The sequence below is a fragment of the Pygocentrus nattereri genome, chromosome 8 (genome assembly GCF_015220715.1).
Source record: "Pygocentrus nattereri isolate fPygNat1 chromosome 8, fPygNat1.pri, whole genome shotgun sequence".
In the NCBI taxonomy this organism is placed as follows: Eukaryota; Metazoa; Chordata; class Actinopteri; order Characiformes; family Serrasalmidae; genus Pygocentrus; species Pygocentrus nattereri.
In genome coordinates, this window is record NC_051218.1 from 22,773,427 (window position 1) to 22,795,191 (window position 21,765).

Here is a 21,765-nt window from a genome sequence, read left to right on the forward strand (position 1 = left end):
TTAATAAAGGTGCGTGTATAATCACCCAAATTAGCATTCGCTGCCCGCCTTCGCCCTTGGGGGAGCTGGGCAAGTTGGGGGTGGAGAGGGGTTTGGGGGTCATTAGTGTGAGGTGATCATTGTCAGAGGGTGAGAGAGGGCAGACTGATCTTTTTCTGTCCAACTCTTAGATTCCATTAATTATCTGAGAGACCAAAACAAAAGCTGAGCAGGAAAGACATCTTTCAGAAGCAAAGTTATGTATATATGCGTGTCGTTGCCATTTAAGAAAGAGTACTGCATCTGTTGTGATCATTCAGTTCCCATATTTTTTATTTTTTATTGTATTTATGTCTAGTTATGGCATTATGTAACAAAACCATCATAATTCAGTTTATTTAACTATTTTCTAACTTCTCTTTACTCGTAAATATGCTGTTCTCAATTCTGTGTTTTTAAGACATATATGTAAATGACCTCTGATTGGCTGCTATACATAGTCTTTCATTTAAAGACTATGTATAGTTTTTCATTCAGAGTTGAAACAGTCTTTATAGCAGAGCCAAAGTGCTGTAGGCTGAATAAGCAAGTTATATGTAAGTGTGACAGTTTCATGACATCAAAAAACAGCTAATTTAAAATGGGCCAGTTTTGAAGCTTATTTCTCATATACAGACTGTATGGACCGGGGAGTGAATGGTAAAACGATGTTTACATACAACATCAAATACCTCTGTCATGCACCGTTTGATAAAGAGTATGTAACTGCATGGGATATTTAGTTAATATTCCTATAATTATTTAGGAATATCTGATCCTCATAGTTTCCCTGGCTATGTAAGCTTCTCATTTGCCTTATCTTAAATGTCAGCAAATGTTCATTAAATTAACTAGCTAACAGACACTTAGAACATATATTAGCAACAGCTTGAGGTTTAATAGAAACCTCATCCATTCTTGTTACTCTTAAACACAATAAAATCAAGGTTTGAAGTTTCTTTTGTGAAAAGCAGCAAGTGTTTTTCATTATATAGCACTTTAAATAATTAAATGGAATACTTTGTTAGAAATGAACCCAAGTAAAAGTAAATTTGCTGTGGGGAAATTCAAGAGTTTTGTTACTTAACACATTATAGATCACTTCAATTTTTTTCATGATAAGAGTGGCACTGGAGACAAATAAGGAATATCAGTGCCATATTATGATTAATACCACCTCTATCAGTTTTTTTCTTTATACACCAGCTGCTATTATTTTCAAACCTATTTATATCCAAAACTGTTTAACATGGATGTACAGCATTTTGGATCTCTTCAATTATATTCTGAAAAAATGCTGTTGTAGTATAAATGTAAGCTTACTTAATTATTGCAACATGAATACTTTCCTTGCTTCCCACCTAGGGCCATTGTTGACAGACACTTTCCCTCTCTCCTCTCCTTCATCTCATATTCTCCTCTCTTTTCACCTTTTTTTCTCTCTCTCCCTGCACCGCTGTCATTTGAAATTCAACAAACCGCATGGAGTTTAGCCAACAGAGGCCGGCAGCATGCCCTTGGTGAAGAGTGATGGGAAGTGATGAGGGCTCTGGCCCTCGCCCTTGGCACGCCAAGACCAGCTAGAGTGACAAAACACAGCCAGAGAGGTCGTCCCGTTGTAAGGCAGGGGGCTACAGTAGCTTCACATTGCGTAGATTGAGATTGATGATCGGTGAGCACGGGCCATCTCTCACTCTCACACCGTGTGTCAGGAAGCATATGGGGATGCTACAAAAGGAGCAGCCTCAGAGTAATCACATGTGACTGCTTTAATGATTCTGTCAGTTGTCATTAGGTTATGGCAAGGCCTTCATTTCTAAATGGAGTCCCATAAATCTGTTTGCTGTAATCAGGAAAAGATGTGTCAATTGCCTTGCCTTCTGGGGACGCTTTGCAGGAATGCTGTTTATGAATTTAGCACATAAAGTGATAGCACTCCTTAAATTTTATGCCCTTAATTTTGATTACAGATTTTACTCTGCTGACATCTAAATAAGTTTAGTGTACTCTCTCTCTTACTCTCTCTTACTCTCTCTTTCTCTCTGTCTCTCTCTCTCTCTCTCTCTGGGGGAAGCAGCCACTCCTTGCATTAAGGCCATCAGTCCAAGCGAAGGATGGACCACAGGAGGAGCCACTGTGATCATCATTGGGGACAACTTTTTCGATGGGCTGCAGGTCATCTTCGGCACCATGCTGGTCTGGAGCGAGGTCAGTCCTGCTGACAAAACACTCAACCCACACACTTGATACCCAATGAGTTATGTGAATAGCACTTATGCAGGCTGTTGTCCATCTTACTGAGCATTATTAAGAAGTAATCAGTTGAAGTGGATCAAAATTCAGTATAACCCATATAACCCATGAGCTGTGAATGGTGTATTGACTTTAAGGTCTAGTCCCATAAGCTTTTCAAAGCCAAATACATCTTCTGGACAAAATAAGCATATCTACTAACTGCCATTGCTTTCTGGCATGTCCTGGAGTGTAGCACTCCTGTTCTACCCTCCCTTTCTCTCTCGCTCTCTCTCTGTAATAGTTGAGTTGCCACTCTGCTCCTGGTGGGAGCTGCTAGATGAAAGAGGAAACTCTATAAAAAGCCTCTCATTGGCGATGCCATATTTATCTGAGAGGTGAGAGGAGCAGTGGCTGGCATATGAAAGCCCAGCTAAGTGTGCAATGAAAGGGACGGTTTAAAGTCGTGTAAAGCACCGCCGGCGTTGTTGGCTTTGAACGCACCGGTGCTTCGCCGGGGAAATTGAGCGCTCGGCGTTGCTTTGTAGAGCCACCGCTCCCCCTTCAAAGAAGCTTCAGTGAAGTCTCTCGAGCATGGCGAGCAGTCAAATCATAGTCTAATCAGAGAATAAAGCCCTCCTATTTAATACCCATGGTAACAGAGCAAATGTGGCTGCAGGTAGTCAGCGGCAACTGCTTGGAAAGCAGCAATGTGTGAGAAGCTAGTTATCCAGTCCTAAACACATGCTGTTGCAGTCAGTATACAGCTTCAGTTGAGTCACAGTGCATTTGAGAATGGGAGCCTTATGCTGAGCTACATGATTGTTCTCCATGATTAAAACAAAATATAAAAAAAACATTATGTTGCTGTCTTGTCTTGACAGCCTACATACTGACGTACATGTAACTCTCATGGCGAGGCTCCTTGGAGCTCCGTATTCTCGAGTGATGACACATCACCTCTGCCCTGCTAACTCACTAAATCCACTAAGCAGTGTCCATAGAGAGGAAAAAAAAAATCTTATTTCAAGGAGTGAGAAGCCAAACTAAGAAAATGAATGGGCCCATGACATTATAACCCACAAAGAGCTCTCTACGTATTACAGGCAGCATGCAGTACCCTGATAAAAGGGCAGAGGTCATTTCCTCTTAGGCACTTCTGCATGGTCCTGATTAATGAGCTGATCCACTCACAGGGTGACACAGTTTTACCTTACACTCCTTTACCATCACTTTCTTTTCCTTGCTTTCTCAATTTAGCTATCTGCTTTCAAAAGCACCTCTTCTGTGTTAATGAACTTTCATTTAAATTTCTCAGCGTTTCTTTTCCTCTTGTTTCCTTTTTTAAAGGAGCATGCTGATCTAACAGTAGCATTTGCAACGTACATGTTCAATGTAAAGAAATAAATATGCATGTGATATTCAGCTTCCTAAAAGTTTGGCATTAGCCAGCTAGCCAAAAAAAAAAAAAATTCAGAAATTTCACCCACCTTAAATACATTATCAGAAAAGGGTTTTTCTACTCTGTTTATTAAAAATGCCGGTGTCATGGCACTGCTGTAGCAATGGATAAGTGTTTCATTTTGACTGTGCCCCTTTAAAGGAATGGTTTACTGAAAAATCGAATTTACAAAATTTTCCATTTACCCTATATGTGGTCGCCAAGCTGAGATATGTTTAGTGTCTAAAGTTTACTGGGTTAGTTTTGCAATGGAACTAAACAATTTTAGTGGCATAGACTTCTTTTAAATTAGCTAAAAATAAACTTAAAAATAAACTTAAAATTAAACAACCAAACATTTCTTGGCTGACTGGCTGGCTGGCTGGCTGACTGGAAGAATGTGAAAATGTGGTAAACCATTCCTTTAACCCCATAAAAACCCTGATTTGTTACATTCTAAGGTTAATTATTCAGTGAGTACCTGGACTACAATGCAAAATGGTTAAGTATTCTTAGGTTATACAAATGTGTAATAAAACTTTGAACCCACTGGTGGGTCTTGGTCATTTCAGACTTCAAGCTGTACCATTATAACAACAATGACAATGGAAAATTAAGATGCGTTGTACTTTTTGCTACATGACATTAAATAGGATGTTGTCCCACTCACAGCACATACAGAACTTTTTTTGGTTCATTAGAGCAGTAAGAACTCTTAATTGTCATCCAGCAGGCATACAATAGGATAGAATGCATTAATCACAGCCCTGCATGATTAGGTAATTACACAGGTGAAAACTGCAATATTGATTAATATGTGATTGATTGTGCAAACCTACTGTTGTTATGCTTGGTAAAGGGATGTTATCTAAGGGTACAGATGAGTTTAGAAGATTATTCTCATCCTTTCCTTTTTCCTTTCTTTTCTTTCACTTAGCTCATCACCCCTCACGCTATCCGGGTACAGACTCCCCCCAGACACATACCTGGAGTGGTGGAGGTTACTCTGTCCTACAAGTCCAAACAGTTCTGCAAGGGAACACCAGGCAGATTCATCTACACAGGTAAAAACAGCCTACTGACTTTCTTTATTCACTTTACACTATTAAAAATAGTGTAAGGTTCCTAAATGGTTCTTGTCTTGGCTGTAGAGTTCTAGGTTTAAAAAAACATTCAACTTTGTAAAAACCTTCTCACAATCTCATTTACTGTAAAAATGATTCTTTTCCAAATAAAAATATTTTGAAGGCACTTTTGTAAGCTTTATTATCTATCTAAGTATTTATTTAGTTAGTTAGTTAGTTACACTACAATGGCTGCATCAAGCTTACACTTTCTTTGCTAAGAGAAAGCATATGGCCACCTTTGGTTTTCCATTGCGAGGTCCAGTGACAGTGTGCATCCTGAAGAGAGAAACCTTCACTGCAAAGGAATCCCACCTATTTCCTGCGCCTGTAGCTTAATAAGAATGCTTGCCCCCTGAACAGCAGGAACATCCTGTAGTATGCACAGATAAGCGAAACACAGCACTTATCTTGGGGAGGAAGGAGGGGTCACATGTGATATCTATATTGGCACAGAGCATCTATATAGTCCGCACTTGTGAATACTAGGACTGCATGCCAACAAGAAGTAATGAATCCAGTGTTCATTAAAGGAAATGTCTAGCAGTGGCATTTGACTGGCTAGAAGAGGAAGAGGTGTGTTATGGAAAGTCATGCTAAGAGGAGGGCATCAGCAGAGAGTTTGTTAATCAAGCATGATGCCTTATTTTTTTATTAAAACAGGACCTAGCAATCAAAATGCAATTGAAATCTCTAAACAACACCTTAACGCTCAGGAAAGCACTATGAAAAAACAGCTTCATCAATACATTTAAAGAGTGCTCAGCTGTGGGCATTTTCCTCTCAGTGTGCGTCCATGCCTGTGCCTGTGCAATCATGTGTGTAAATGAGTGTGCTCATTGGGTTTATGGTGCTGGACTTGGCCTCTCTTCATGGTCCATTCACTGAACACATTGCCAGGATGGAGGAAAGGATTTTGCAATTCACACGCACAAAACACACACCTCTGAAGCAGAGGGCAGATGGTCAGGCTAATTTTTTAACAGCAGCATTGCCTGATGTTTTTCTTTCTTGCCAAAAGACCTATACCCAGTAAAGCATTGTGAGTAGTTTGAGTAAATCACATTTCCTGTAGTTTAGATAGGGTACAACAGAGCAATGCAACAGCAGACCAACAGTCATACTGCACTGATCTGGCTTCTGAGTACAGGCATGTGGGATCTAAACTTTTTTGATCAGGTTGGACACTCTGTCTGCCCCTGGAGTTTCTTTTATTCACTGAGGACTTGCAGCTTGAGCCACCCTCTTCTTCTCATGCCCACGTCCCAGCAGCCCCCCGATCTGAGTGCTAGGGGACATCAGCCTGCCGTTTCTCTCCCCTGGCTCCAGTTGGCACCTGGGCTGGGCCCAGTTGCCAGTGGGTACTAATCATAGAGGATTGGCAGGGCTGCGTGGCAGCTGGCAGCGGAATTACACATGGGGCATCTGGCGCCTCTAATCAACTTCTGTCAGGCAGAGGAAATGGAGACCTAATTAAATCAATGGCGCACCGATGCTGCCGCTCTCGAACACCACACAGCCATGCGGAAAGACAGGGCCATACCTGGAAAACAGTGGAGGGTTGGCGCTTCCTCTCAGCCTCACCGGAGAGCAATTAAATAACTGTTCTCATCACAGTTGAGCTCTATTTTGACCATGAGATTCTTATCAAATGCAGTTACATTTAAATGATGTGGCTGACAATGGCATTCAACGGGCTGCACTCGGTAATGATGCGGCTGTGTTTTGGCACAGACTGTTCTCTGCTTATGAACTCAGAGACCACTCAGTTAATGGATTCCTCAAAATCCTGCCAGATAATGGATGATGTCATTTTAGGGGTCTTAGATTCTTGGCACGCGCTGGTGAATAGAAGAGTTTGCGGTAAAATGGAAGCCCAAATATACACAGAGGGATAACTGAGCCTCAGATATGGTCCATCAAATCCCATCACACTTTGCTCCTGTTTAGTTTGGGAGGTTTAAGGTGCTGCAATTAAAGCCAATGCACAAGACGTCCGGTGAGGAACGCTGCAGTCAAAGTGATCGTGCAAGTAGTTCCTACACACTCCTCCCTGCAATTAAACATCCAAAGGCTCCGCGCAATTATATTTATCATCAGAAACAATTAAGCTCACTCCGCCTGGGACATTACCCATCCTGCATGGCACTCTGCAGATAAGAGCACTGAGTCATTCCTCTCTCTCTCTCTCTCTCTCTCTCTCTCTCTCCATCTGTAACAAATCCATTTCCATGTTTGGTTGTGTATTACCTCGCACCAGATTGCCACGTTTGCATCATTTGTCAAAAGGCCTTTCCATCCGTTTCTCTGCTGCGCAAGGCAGAGTTATAACACTATCTGCCAGCGAGCATGTGCGTGGCCCCACACGGCCGATAGATTGGAGGTGTTGATGAATCGCTTGGGAGGTTCAGCAGGCAATTCATCCCTGCTCAGTATGCAGGCCAGTGGGCTGAGCAGCACCCATCAGGCCTGATATTAAAAAGACTCTGCTGGATCACATTAGGGGGAGTTCTCTTATGCCTGCCCAATGATGAAGTCTATGGGAAGCATCAGTCACTGGAGGTGAGGAAGAGCCAGGCTTTTGATCCAGACCAAACTGGAGCTGGATGAAAGTGAGGGATGGAACATTTACTAGGTTTAAATGTCTCCTCTTTTTCTTTTAGTTGAGACTAAACATACAAGGCCTGCAAATTTATCATGGCTTCTATTATAACAATTATCTCATTTTTCTCCTCAAAAATAATAAAAAATAAGTTTTTAAATGAGGAACTGCAGGAACTAAATAAAAACAATTCAATTCATACATTCAATCACATCTTTGGGTTATTATGTCAAGTATTTTACATGAGATTGGTGTTTACCTAGTGTTTACCTGGTGTTTGCTTCATGGCATTGGTCATATAGTAAAGCTTCTAAAGAGCTTGGTGCCTCATTCAGTGCTCTGCAGAATCTAATGGGGGATAAAATTATATCTTAGAAGCACATATGTTACAAAAAAGACAAAGTGATTTGTAACATATATATAAATATTTATATTTTAATATTTTAGGGGAGAATGTTAGACTTTTAGATTACTGCTTTACTAACCATTGAGGGCTTCCTAATCATTCTTCAACTGATTTGACTGCAGACATTTTACACTGCATTTAGCCCTAAGTGAAACAGACATTTTTTCCCTAGCACGTTGAATGATTGTTCAATTTTGATAATGAGACTCCTTAATTCTGTTGACAAATGGTGTCATGTTGCTTGATCAATGATAACCATTCCAGTTAAATTGCTAATCCTTGACATGTGAAAATGGTCACCATAAAGATATAGTGAAATTGGTTTGCTCAGAAGCATTAAGTCTTCTGAGGGCCATTTCACACAAATGTCTTTGGCTCTCAGCAGCCTCCACCCAGGATCAAAGAAAACAAGTCATCTGTTTTATGGCCACAGGTTCCTCCTATATGTTTTTCCCCTTTCTTAAAGTGATGCCTTATTTAGCTTGTCGGATTTTCCAAATAAATGCAATCACTGGGTTTATGGAAAAATGGATAAAAATGAGATTGTAAGATATTGATCTTGGTGTGGGGAGGGCTAGGAAAAAACAGACCTCATCTATATAGGGAGAAAAATGAAGCAATAATTCAGGGCGGCATCGAACACCCTGCCACTGAGCCTATCGATTCCCATCCACAGCATATGAGATCACACCTGAGTGAGAGAGAGCTCTGGGGAAAAGAGAGAGAGAGAACACAGAGAGAGAGAAAGAGAGAGTGTATGCCATTCCCTAACATGTACAGAACATTACCACCCTGACATTAACAGCTCTGTACAAAGCCCACAAGTGCCTGTTAAAAGGTTCCGCTAAAGACCAATTACCCAGCATGCCTTTCTGCTCTGTCAGTCAGGGATTCAGCTGGAGCACTGCAGGTCTAAAAGTGGTCAGCTGACTCAATTCACTACCAGCAGCTCATAGCAGCATAGACTTTAGCTCTAGCATGTTGCTAAGGTTATAAGAACAAGCCTTGTGCTTTATGCCAGTCTGCCTTTTGATATCTCTAAGAGATTCATATAGGCCCCTGGGTCAGTCCCTGGTTTAGTGATGGGTTAATGCTTTGATTGGTCTAGTCCTGACAGTGTTTTTTAGGGGGGGAGTTTTTCCTATGTCCTCCCCGCAACCCATCTACCCCTGCATGGCTCTAGTTATTATTGTGAAATATGAAGCGATCTGGCCCTGCCTTCATGAAATTTCAATGAGCATTGATCTGTGTGATTGCACAAAATCCTTCAAGCAGTGGTAGTTGTTCATTTATTTATTTATTGTTGATATGTTTTACTCGTTCTAATTCCATCTTCTGCAAAAGCAGCAAGCATGCACTGTTAATATGTCAGTGCCTTTCAGTCCAAGGAAACAGCTTCGTCCTTTGCCATTTTGTCAGGTCAGGTGGCAGAAAATTCAATTTGAAGATCATCGAGGCACCAACCCCCAGTAAGCAGTGGCTGTATATTTGCTTATATTGATTATATCATGTAAACATAATGAGATGGCATAGTATACTCAAGATATTCTTTTCTACATTGATTCAGTATATTTGGTTTCAGTGTTAGAGTTATTACTTATGACATCACACATAACCTTATTATCTGCCCTCTCTTGAGTGGAACCAGAGAAGGGGGAATAATACTCCACACAGCTATCTATGAAAGCAAGTCTTTTATGTATGTTGGTGAATATTCAGTATGATCATTTGTCATTTCGGTGTTCAAGCCACTCAAGTGACTACATATCTTAAGTTCCTCAGTTTTAATGTATGAAACTCAACAAAAACACAAACAGTTAAAAGATGTTCCATAGTTCTTTGGTTTGTGTGGTGTGTGAAACAGTGTTTCCCTCACAGAGGAACGTAAAAAGGGACCGGACATAGTTGAACACAAGGGATTCGGCTTCCCTGTCTTAGACGATGGCTGTTTGAGACAGTACTGTTTGTTTAAGACTTGTGATGTAGCTCAATCTATGATGTTCCACAGAAGCTCTTTCTCCATCTACTGTGCTGAGCCATTTGCTTTCTTTGGGTAGCATAAATATTATCTCCTGTTGTCGCTACTTGTCGCTGTGAGCATTTTTGACACTTACCAGAGCCTTATTGACTCTGTCTATGAAGTGCTTGCATCATCACTTTCAATGGGTGTGAAAGTATAGTGGAGGTTGCCAAATAAGGAACATCATATCACTGCTCTTTGTTTTACTGTCCAATATTACGCTCATGCCTTGGTCTATCTCTCTCTCTCTCTCTCTCTCTCTCTCTCTCTCTCTCTCTCTCTCTCTGGCTATCTCTCACTCCTGCCCCCCTCTCAGTAAGATTGCATTATCTGCCTGGCTGGTGAGGAGATTGTACAGAATGTGGAAATCAATAGCAATGAGGGGGAGTAAACATGTGCAGATGTCTGGGAGGGCAGCAGAGTACAGTTTAGCCAGAGATCTCTCCCATCCATCTCTATATCAGCACATTAACACACCGCCTCCTCCAGCACTGGGGTCCTGCCTCATTACACTAGCTTTGTGCTTCTCTTAAAGGAGATATATACTCTCAGCGCTGGCCCTCACACACTTTGCATCAGCTACCACTTCATTATCCATTTTATCTCTAGAGACTTTTGCCTCCACAAAACCAAGGCTAGCCATTCTGATGCTTTTAAGCACATTTGTGAGGCTACTGCCACAGATAAGGGTCATACAACAAAACAGGGACAAGCATGTTGCTCAAAAAATACTACCCTGAAGAGTCTTAACCCAGTTTTATCATCACCAATGCATTCAGAGACTTTACCAATGTCTCCTTCAACTCGTTAAAGTGGGAAATCCATCAACTGGATTTTCACTCACAGTGGTTTGGTGCACTGTAGAGAAACCTACTGACTCAGATTTCTCTACAATGGTGGTGGTAAGAACCAGGGATCCAGTGTCAACAAGACTAATATAACCATGAAACCAGACTTTTAAAGGAGTAATGTGGATTAAATGTTAAAAATTGCCACTTTCTGCCTCTGCAATGAGCACTTAATAAACATAACAACAACTAGGACCAGATGTGCTTGCTTAGGTTTGGACTACACTCTACAGCTCAGTAGATCTCCTGGAATGGGGTTTGACACTCCTTTTCCAAAGCTACAGGACTTTGCCTAATCTAGTATTTGGTTGAGGCCCCTCAGATTCACTCTTGATCCATTAAATGGCTATTGCCCCTTCTAAACACTACCCAGCTATTCATTCAGCCTCTGTCTCTATTCATTCTCCACTATACATTTATTCCTTCATGGTGAACTCCCATACACTAGCGCTTCCACATATCATATAGCCCACCCAGGCTCTGCCGCATTCTGATCCCTAGACCACACTTCCACCTCCCTGGCTTCAACCTCCAGCAGGCCTGATTACAGGAAGTCTATTTAGATATGATGTATTGTCAGCCCCAGGGTGGCTTTGCATCATTCTGTCACATTCAGCTGTTTTTGTTGTTCTTTCCTTGGACGATAGCTGTGCTCTGCTCTCCATCATGGATCAGGATTGTTTTAACAGTTTTTATTCTGGCTCCTTAAGTAAACACTTGGTCAATCACAAGCCCGACCGAACGGCTGTTGGGCTGGGCTGCCAGAGCGTTCCACGGCCTTAATGCTGGGGCTCAATGAGTCATTTTGATCTGCACTGTGACAGTAATGGAGACCTGCTGAACACTGTTAGCAACTGTTAGCTGCTATTGCAACAGGAGCATACATCACTGAACTTCATAAGTGAGGTTGTGACTGAATGCATTACACATGTAGCACTACACCTTCAAACTATCAGCTTTGGTCAAGTTTGAGTGCTCTGGGCCTGGTCCTGGAGACTTAGTCTCAAGCTGAGTTTAGTTCCAGACCTAATCTTAAAACTCTTTCTTCTTCTTTCTACCACTACACCTTCAAACTATCAGCTTTGGTCAAGTTTGAGTGCTCTGGGCCTGGTCCTGGAGATTTAGTCTCAAGCTGAGTTTAGTTCCAGACCTAATCTTAAAACTCTTTCTTCTTCTTTCTACCACTACACCTTCAAACTATCAGCTTTGGTCAAGTTTGAGTGCTCTGGGCCTGGTCCTGGAGATTTAGTCTCAAGCTGATTTTAGTTCCAGACCTAATCTTAAAACTCTTTCTTCTTCTTTAATAATTAATAAACTCCAGCCACACTGCAGAGTCTGTGCCCTTGTATCATACACTACAATGCCACAACCATTTTTGTGTCACTGTTGTGCTACTAAAATGGTTTGCTCACCTGGTGGTTTTACATTTCATGTTAAAACCTCTTCGTTACTGGAATTCTGTGAAGCTGCTTTGTGACAACACCAGTTGTAAAAAGTGCTATACAAATAAATTTGATTTAATTTGATTTGATTTGTGTTAGGAATTGTCTATTATTGATATAATCAGGTGGTGGTCCTGACATGGTGCCCTTTCATTGTTGGACAAGGTAGAGGTGGGCTGACAAACAACAACAGTCATTGTATTTCTACAAAGTTCAACTATAGTATGTACATGATAAATTGCCCAGTAACTGTAGGTGTAAGGTAGGTCTGCCTATTAAACCTGACAACTCAGCGTAGATGCCACTGAAGCTAACTAATCCAGTGTGATTAATTTGGATGCAAACTCTATACGACCATTGCTGCCCAGACACAGGTATGGAGACACTTGATCTAGCTTGTCAGGTTGAGAGCCATTTGCTCACTCCACTTTTACTCCCATTAAGCGCTAGTCCCACCTGCTGCTTGGAGGCCTTCCTGCTCTGTAATGAGAAGCATTGATCGGCAGGCAACATTAACTCGTGTCTATCCTGCTCCCCAGTGGAAGAAGGGCCAAGCTGGGTACATCGTGTGCACGGGGCTCCAGGGGCTTGGTTCTGTCTGGGCCCTCTGCCATCTGACTGCACTCCACCACACTGAGAGGCTGCCCACAGTCTGTCCTCTCAGCTGTGGAGCTGAGGGGGAGCTGGGTTAGCTCCCTCAGGAAACGGCCAGGCTGCGGCCTACAGGGCGAACAGAAGGGAGGCTGGGAGAGTGTATGTTAGAGAGAGAGAGCGTGAGAGAGAGAGAGACAGCTCAGTTTGTCCCTGTTCCTGTGCCTTGCACCCAGCTTCACCAGAACAATTAACTGCAGGCTAAAAGAGTCCGCTTTCTTGAGTGCTATTTTTCGCTCCATCTTCTGTTCTCTGCAAGAGTCAGTGCTCCAGGCAAGAGAGAAACAGTCACAATGAGAGAGAGAGAGAGAGAGAGAGAGAGAGAGAGACTGAGCAAATGAATATGTGGGTTGCTCAAGGCTATGGGCCTTTGCTCTATAATGCCAACTACCCAAATCCCATTTTATTTATTTCAATGTTTGAATATTAATGTTGAATCTTGGCCTATTCAACCACTTCCTCTCGACTGTGAATACATTACATACATTATTACATCAGCCCCCACAGCTATCCACCTCCTGCAATATTCACACTAGTCCTCTAATTGCCTCTGTTAAGTGCAGTGTGTGTGTGTGTGTGTCCAGACTGAAGAAAAAAGCCACACGCGCAGATCCCTCTGTCATATCTGACAACCTTTTTATTAAGCGCTAAAGCTGCCGCTGGAGAGATTCATCTCTGTAAATCAAAGACCCACCAGTGGGAAGCCAGAGACTGAGAGAGAGAATCATTTGTTTCCTTTTTACTTGCTTTTTTTTTTTAAGTAAAATGACCAGACAGCATCGTTTTCTGGAAAGCTCCTGTGTGAGGAAATGTCACAAATTCAGTTCAGAATGACTGACTAAGATAGTTACCATATTATGCACAATTATTCGCTTTAAAAAAAAACTTTTTCTTCCATTACCTTGCTCTTGCATAATTCTCTACTACGTTATCCTTCTGTCAGTGGGCCTCTTTTGCTACATTTCTAGTGAAGCAAAGCAGACCTCTGTGTGAGCTTGGCCCTGGAGGGTGAGTGTTCAGCACCACAACAGATAAACATACAAATAAACACAGCAGGCTGATAGGGGAAGAAAGGCCCATTGTCTCAGTGCAAAAGTCCTCTCAGTCCAGGGAGGTTAGAAAAACAGAGCACTGAGCGCCGTGTGGTCCGGCCGCACAGGATGTTTGGCCCTATCGCCCAGATCGGGTTCCTATTTCAATATTATGTTATTGCTGTGTCCTCAGAGAGGGTCCGTGAAGCTGTCCCTGGGCCTATGTGGAATGGGTTCTGGAGGTGCTGCCTCTACAGAAATGAAAACTTTAATTGAATTATTTGCTTATGACTTAGGCCTATATATTTGGTTTGCAGATTAACTGTGCTTATGTGTTAAACAGGGTTGAGATGTTCAAGCCAGTATTATTTGTTTTTGCACCCATTTAAAGACACGACTCATTAAAACAGCCCTCATTCATGGGCTTGCGTGAAGGAGAATGTAGTGATTCCATTTCAATACTTTCTTTAACCAGCCCTCACCAACTTTGGCTCACTATGCAAAAGTGCATCGCACCAGTGTTACACATGTGGCCACTTGCAGTAGCAATGGATTAGGGGACTGTGAATAGAGCAAGCAAGAAATGACATTGAGAAATCTGAACATAATATGCATATATATTGTGAATATTAGGAGCCTTTCAGAACACATCACATGTCTTTACATAATAATGTCATACTCACAGACTCAAAAAGAAGGTCTGGCTTGATGTTTAGGTCTCAATGCAAAATCAGCAACACATTCGTTTACATCCTCAGAAGACATATCCTTAACCAAGTTTGACTTTTAACCCACTCACAATCATAAGATTTATCCAGGAGGGTCTGAAGCACAACCAGAGTTACAAATTGTTTTTACATGTTACATGCAAATACATATTTCCACCAGATAGATCTCCAAATCTCTAAACCTTACATAGTGCAGCTTTAAGTATTTTAAAGCACTTTCTTATGAACTGCTTTGTGAAAGGGATTACATCAGATTACAGTTATTTCTGGGCAAGTTTTAGCAATGCGCTTGACATATAGGGTGCAGTTTTGTACATGGAATTTTTCTGCAGTTGTCCTTAATAATACAAGCTAACTGTCTTTCATTTTAAAAAAACGTGATGTTTTGCTGTTTGATAAAAGCTGCACCAGATTAGTCATTTACTACTATGCATCTGCTGAGTATGGAATGAAGAAGAGAAGTCTGTGCCTGCCAACAGGTAATTAAAGTTTAAGGATTTCCTTTACAACAGGCTAAAGGTACATTTTTTTAACAAAATCCTAGAGGTCCTTAAGGGATGTAAATATTACCTGGTGTGCCATGGAAGAGCTGTGGGTGCTTTTACACAGGCTGAGCTGCCATGCGAAGGCCAATGTCTGATTGAAGATGCTGTGAAAGAGCTTGCTGCAGAGGTAGCAGAAATGAACTGTTAGGAGCCATACACATTGATTGCTGAGGCTCTGTTTTATTCATAAAGCACTGCCCAGGGCCTCCGCACTAGTTGGCAGTTGATGCGCTGAGTGTATTAATACAAAGGTGTTTTTCTGCTCACTGGTCTGAGAACATTGCTCTTTTGATGCTGTATTCATGTTTTTGTCATATTTCTTTCTCCATGCATTTTTATTTTTGCTGTTGGAATCATCTAAATAGCATGAAATGTGTTCAATCAGTATTGTATTAAAGACGCTTAATAGAAATGGAGTAGAAATCTTAGGTAACGCTCATCTCATTTTTCCTCAGCACTGAATGAGCCCACCATCGACTATGGTTTCCAGCGATTACAGAAGGTCATCCCCAGACACCCTGGTGATCCTGAACGCTTACCAAAGGTCAGTACTGGAACATAACAGTCTATTAACTTGATGACAATGTCCTCTTCCCCATCATTTTCAGTTTCCTTCTACTGTTCCTGTCACTGTTTGATACCTTTGACACTCAACATATTACTTAATGACCCAACATATTACTTAATGTTCATGCAGTGCAGTGCACCAAGATGGCTGCTTTTAATGTCTTCTCTAATTCAATAGTAGCATGTAGTAGCAGGTTAGCATAATACACTTTTAAGAAGTGTAACTCTGTTAAGTCCCTGAGTTCATCTTTCTGTCTAACTCTCCATATATACCCAGTACCTCTCTCTAAGAAAGACCCAGTTGTAATTGTGGCCATGTGTTTATTTCCCCCTCCAAGCTCGCACCGCTTCAGGAGGAGCAGCCTGTGTAAATGAATCCTTTGGGAGCAATAAATAAACATTACTTTATCTTGTTGTGCGTGTCCTATACCCCTGAGCCCCACGCAAGCTGCAGCACTTAATAGACTAAAAAAGAGTAATTATGGCTGGCTGGCCCTGCTCGTTCGCAGTCAGCCCAGGCCTGACCTTGTGCTGTTAGAAGCCCTTCCCATATTAGAGTTGGGCTATTGGTATTCATTGTCCATGAGACACCGCATCCATTACACCTGTAACATGACTGAATTAGACTGAGAGGTCAGCGCACAGTACATTAAGCCAAAAAAGCCAAAAGCCCATGTACAGGGCTAGCCATAGGAATGTATTTTAGGGAGGAACCTCTTTAATGTTTTAAGCTCGACCATCATTGTTAGCAAAAAGGTTAGATTGTACAGTAAGTGACAAATATGTGGAACAGTGTTGTTCATGACATATACAGATGTCACAATGCTCATGACATATACATATCATGCCTGGGGTATCTATAAAAGTTAATTTATTATTTATTATTTCATTGCAAACAAATGTTTAGATAATATGTTAAATAAAGACCAAATAAATAAAAACCCAAATCCTGCATTTGCCATTATACAGCAAGATACCACCTTACATATTGTGTCTTTAACAGCCTTAAGGCTAAAGCTTTTACATAACAAAAAAAGTCATTATGTATTTAGCTATCGTAGCAGCATGTGATTAGTACAGCCACAGTGAAGAAGGTTTATTTAACTTATTTAAATTTTTGTCAGTATTATATAAAAGAGTTAACAATAGGGTTACAAACATTAGCACTGTGTTTTTATAAAAATGCTGTATACATTGTTTTAAAGGACAATATCAGTTAATGAGAACCAGATGTTCTCTAAATGTTTACCAGATATTATTATGATATTGTGATCAAATCATTTTTAAACCTAAACAAGTGTTTGGAATATTAGTTTTAAATTGTTGTACTGTGTAGGTGTCTTTACATGTACAATATATATAATAGAATAATCCATAAAAATAAAAATTAAGTGTCCACATAATGCTATTAGTGGTAAGTACATTTGTCATACAGACCTATTCAGACCTATTAGGAGATTTTGGAGTTTGACAACTGTTAGTACATAGTGGCAGAGCAATGCAACCTTTACATAGAGCTGTGAAGGTGCCTGGCATAAAATTAAAGCAGGGGAAATACCAGTCCTGAAGTTTTTAAATAATATATTCACATATTTATGAATGTGCATCAGTTGCTCATATCATGATATATCTTGGTGGTGCTTAATTTTGTAACCTATAGGCTACTTAAGTATTATTTGTTCATCCACCGCTCTAATAATTCAATTGTTGCTAGTTCCCTAATGATTGTTTCTTTGTTAAGTAAGTGCCAGGCTAAAGAGTTTATTATAACAGCACTAGGACAACTGAGTGGACATTTGAGGCTTGTACCACACATTCCAGTAGCATCTGTTTTCCTTCAATGAGTATTTTAGCTTGAAGTCATATTAGCTTTATAGTCCTTTTACTTCATATGCACACAATTTGTGAACTCATACATACATGTATTCATAGGAGTCTGATTTTTTTTAATTCCAAGCAGAATGGGATGTGAGTTTTCACCTTATTGATGGAGGATATAGTTCTGGCACCTCTCCTTCTGCCATGCCAGCTCTGCTTGCTGTGAATATTTACATCAGCGTTTCTTAAACACTCAGAGGAGGGAATGCAAACATGTGATCAGAACCTGATAGTGTAATGGGAGCTTGTGAAAGCAGAGCTGCTCTGTCTCTAAAAATCTCTGATGCAACTACAACTTGTTTTTACTAAACTGCAGTGAATGTTTCAGAATGTCCATGATAACATTACCATGCATGCATATTGTGCCATATCAAGTTACCTGAAATAGCAACAGTTTTAAATATATATCATAGGAAGTAACTACATTGTGTTACATCAATGCATATGTTGCCAAAAGTACTAGGTCAGTAAATTGCTGTTATAACTTAATTATTGTACGTATATTGTTGAACTGGATATATATTAAAGAAGTGCTTTATGTCAGTTTCAGAAGCTATGATGTCACTCAGTGTCGCGAACAGTTGAACAATTAGAGATTCTATACTGCTTCCATCTTTTACCCTCTCTCGCTCTCTTTCTCTCTCTCTCTCTCTCTCTCTCTCTCTCTCTCTCTGTCTCTCTCTCTTTCTCCTTCTGTCTCCCACCCTCGCTCATTTGCCATTCCCCAGCTGGCATGGAGAGGACAGATCTACAGGCCTCTGTCAGTGTGGCTAAACAGGGCCTCGGTGTTTGATCTCTGTCCCTAATACACCACATGGACATTGTCTGCATGCCTTCCACTGCAGCCGCACAGGCTGGATCTGCTCACGCACCCGCAGTAACCCTCCTGTGTGGAACACACTGTTGTTCTGACCCCCTTACTATCATCCTCTGAACTTCCATAACCATCACACACATCTCGCAATATGTTACATTTGTAACAACATTAAACAGTAGTTCAAAATGATGAACATTTCAGACATCCCTTAAAAAAAGTCAGGACAGTTTGAAGACTCTCAAATTGTATTCATTTAAAGAGAATAATTGCAGTCTGTTCACACCCCACATAGATTCATTACTGTGCTCTGCAATTCTTTAAAGGGTGGAGGAGGAGTGATCATTCTTTTATGTTAATTGTAGCCTGGTTAATTTTGTACACGCTGACATGCTGTGTTATTCACAAATTGTCTGTGTGGTTTTAACCTCGGCTTGGGCTGGGCTCATTTAACTGGGCTGGTGATGAATTTGAATGCATTAGGCAGGTCATGGCTGAGGTCAGCCTTCACATCTTTCCTACTGTTTTCAGCACGAGGGATCCAGATCAGAAAACGCACATGGCCTCCTCCCTGGAGAACATTCTTAACGGCGTGCCATATTTTTAACGGATTCCCTCGCTCGCAGTTATAATGAATAGGGTTGGACTCCCACCAAGCGCAAGCGGCCTTGCATGTACAGCATGGACGCATGTGAGTGACAAGAAGGAAATAACACCCAACTGTCTTCCACCGTCAGTCCGCTCTAGAATCAGGTGTTGGGGAAGTCCCAGAGGATGTGGTTATGTGTTGGTTTGGTTAAATAGATGTCTGGTGTGGTTTGGTTTAGAGACAGCCAATAGGACATTCCTGTTAAAGGAATTCTCCAGCATTTTTCACCCTGATCTCAGTATTTTTTTCTCAAAATATCTCGTTACTAAGAAAAGAACAGAAAAGCTTTCAAATATACACACCTATAATAGAAGCCAATCAGCAGTTGCTAAATTGTGTGAATAAATACATGGCTATGTAATGCAACTCAAATTCTATAATTGTTCCAATATAATACAATATTATACTTAGAATGTGGCTTTTTTGTGGCTTTTTTTCCATGCACAATCAGGTAGGAGCTAGTGAAAGCCTCACCCACACCACTACTCTAGCAATAAAATACAAAAATTTATTCCTTCTGGAAAACTAGTCTCAGAATTTTTTGCAACAGAATTTAACTGTTGCTCAATGGCTTCTTTTGTAAGTGTGTTTTGTGTAGTAAATGTAAGAGTGTTTTTTTCTAAGTTGTTGTTCACTGGATCATTTTAACAATGATCATAAAAATGCATATTGCATGGAAATGCACATGTAGCAATTTACCTTGACAGTATGGCGTGGTAAGGGCTTCGGTCCCTGCCTCTAACAGGCTGCTAGGATAGAGGTGAGAGAGAGAGAGGCATAAAGAGAGAGAGAGAGAGGGAAGGAGAGAAAGAGAGGGATCCAGGTGATCCATCATGGTGAAGTCAGCTGTCCGGGGCTGCCTTCTCCTGGGTCAGGCGATCGAAGCCACCACCACCCGCACTTTATTATTGCTCGGCCAACAGTAATTGAGTCACCACAAGGGGGAAGAAGCAGCCGGAATAGAGAGAGAGAGAGAGAGAGAGAGAGAGAGAGAGAGAGAGAGAGAGAGAAAGAGTGATGGAGGGAGGGAGGGAGAAGAAAAAGAGAGTCTAGCTAGCATGCAGGGAGGAAGGTAAATGAGAAATCATTTCTCTGCATGGCTCTACATATCCGATAGATTGTGGTGACAAGGTTGATGTGTGCAGATGGATTTTACCCTCATTTTCTGTGAGTAGTGCAGGTTTTAGCCCTCTCCTTCTCTCTCTCTCTCTCTCTCTCTCTCTCTCTGTCTCCCTTCTCTCTCACTCTCTTAGTTTGTCCTCTGCTCCCCCTAACACTCGCAGCCAGATATTAACAGTGTCGGGCCGCTGGGCCCGGCTGCTCATTTCTGCACTATCGATTTTGCCCTTTATTGAGGTAATAACAGTTTGTTGACGGCACTTCTCTCAACTGCTGGACTCAATCACAGGTGAGGGGCAAGCCGGGAACAAGGCAGGCTAACTTGTCTCCCTCAATCACTTGGCAAACCGGTTGGCATGTTAGCCAAGCCACCAAAAATGGTAAAAGAAAGTAAAAACAGCTGAAGCACTGCATTTTCCTATATGGTACATAGAACGCCACACAGTTCTTTTTCAGTTACATCTCAAGAAGCAGCATTGCTCTCCTACTTAACTTGGAATTACATTTAAAATTTCACTTGAGGCTTAACAATATAACAATGTATTTTTTAACTGTTATCACAATTTTGGCCTTTGCAATATTTATATCATTTGCAATATGCAGAAGAACTAGAGGTCTGCAACCTGACTCAAGCTGAAAATAGAGTTTTTAGTTCATTTTCTGTCAAAAATGCACTTTAAAGCCATGTTTGTGATAATCCATGCTAGCCGATTAGGGTCTGGTTGGGTCTCCAAGTCACAGCTAAGGTTTGGGTTCAGGCATCACATTCATGCCTGTGCAGACCTCCAGTCACAGAACTGTTACTGTGTGTGTTGAGCATCCTGACTAATTAAAGAAGTTCCTGATGAGCTTTCTGTTTTGTTGAGCGTTGTATTTTATTTTGTGTTCAAACTAATTAATTTTGGTCAGAGCAATGCAAAGCTAAGCAGGGGTTTAGTGCAACCACATCAGGGGTTCAGAATTGTGTTTTTTAAATATATATATACAATTTATAGTATTTTGCAATCACAATAAGTGGAAATAAAATCACAATACAGTACTTAGTTAATGTCGCTCAGCCTCAGTAGCAATGGCAGTATAATGTGTAGCCAGTAAGCATAAAGAGAAATGTGTGTTTGTGTGTATTGGATAGAGAGAAACAGTTTGAAAGAAAAGCCCTTAATTGCTCAGTGAGCATTCACGTGTGCATCCAGGGCGGCAGCTTCACTCAATGAGTTTGGCTGACGTTCAGCGTGGCCAGTCTGTGGCCTTGTTTGTTCCCTCTCCCTCTCTTCAGTCAGTGTTTGTTCCCCACATTTTCCCTGTCACTTCACATCCACCTGATCCCCTCTTGGCCACCTCCACAGGGCCCAGGTTTCAATCTGTGCTCCCAGGAAACAGCCCTGGTCACTGGGGAGTAGTGCACACTCTCTGCTCCCTCTTCATGCTCCACTGGAGAGCCAAGACAAACACCGCATCCTAAACGAGCATCCGTGTATTATTCCTAACTTAACTGACTGTTAAACCTATACAGATGTCTTAAGAATGGTAAAGTCCAATTAGGTTACAGTTTGAGACATTATAACTGAAACAGTTCCAAAGTCCCTACATGTTGTGGTGCGTACATTCCCCACTGACTAGCTGCGCAGATGCAGACAGACAGGTTGTTAT

General features: G+C 41.3%; 1 protein-coding gene across 8 annotated transcripts in view; it reads left to right on the forward strand.

Annotated features, from left to right (window-relative positions):
* The window catches only part of ebf1a (EBF transcription factor 1a), a 158,740-nt gene that overhangs the window by 118,537 nt on the left and 18,438 nt on the right, over positions 1-21,765 (forward strand). For 5 of the 8 annotated variants that reach the window (XM_037540614.1, XM_037540615.1, XM_037540616.1 and 2 more), the window contains exons 9-11: positions 2,093-2,226; positions 4,629-4,755; positions 15,544-15,632. In XM_037540614.1, the coding sequence (XP_037396511.1) occupies positions 2,093-2,226; positions 4,629-4,755; positions 15,544-15,632 (350 nt within the window). The remainder of the gene's footprint in view (positions 1-2,092; positions 2,227-4,628; positions 4,756-15,543; positions 15,633-21,765) is intronic. The other 3 variants (XM_017698406.2, XM_017698404.2, XM_017698405.2) reach the window with 1 other exon arrangement.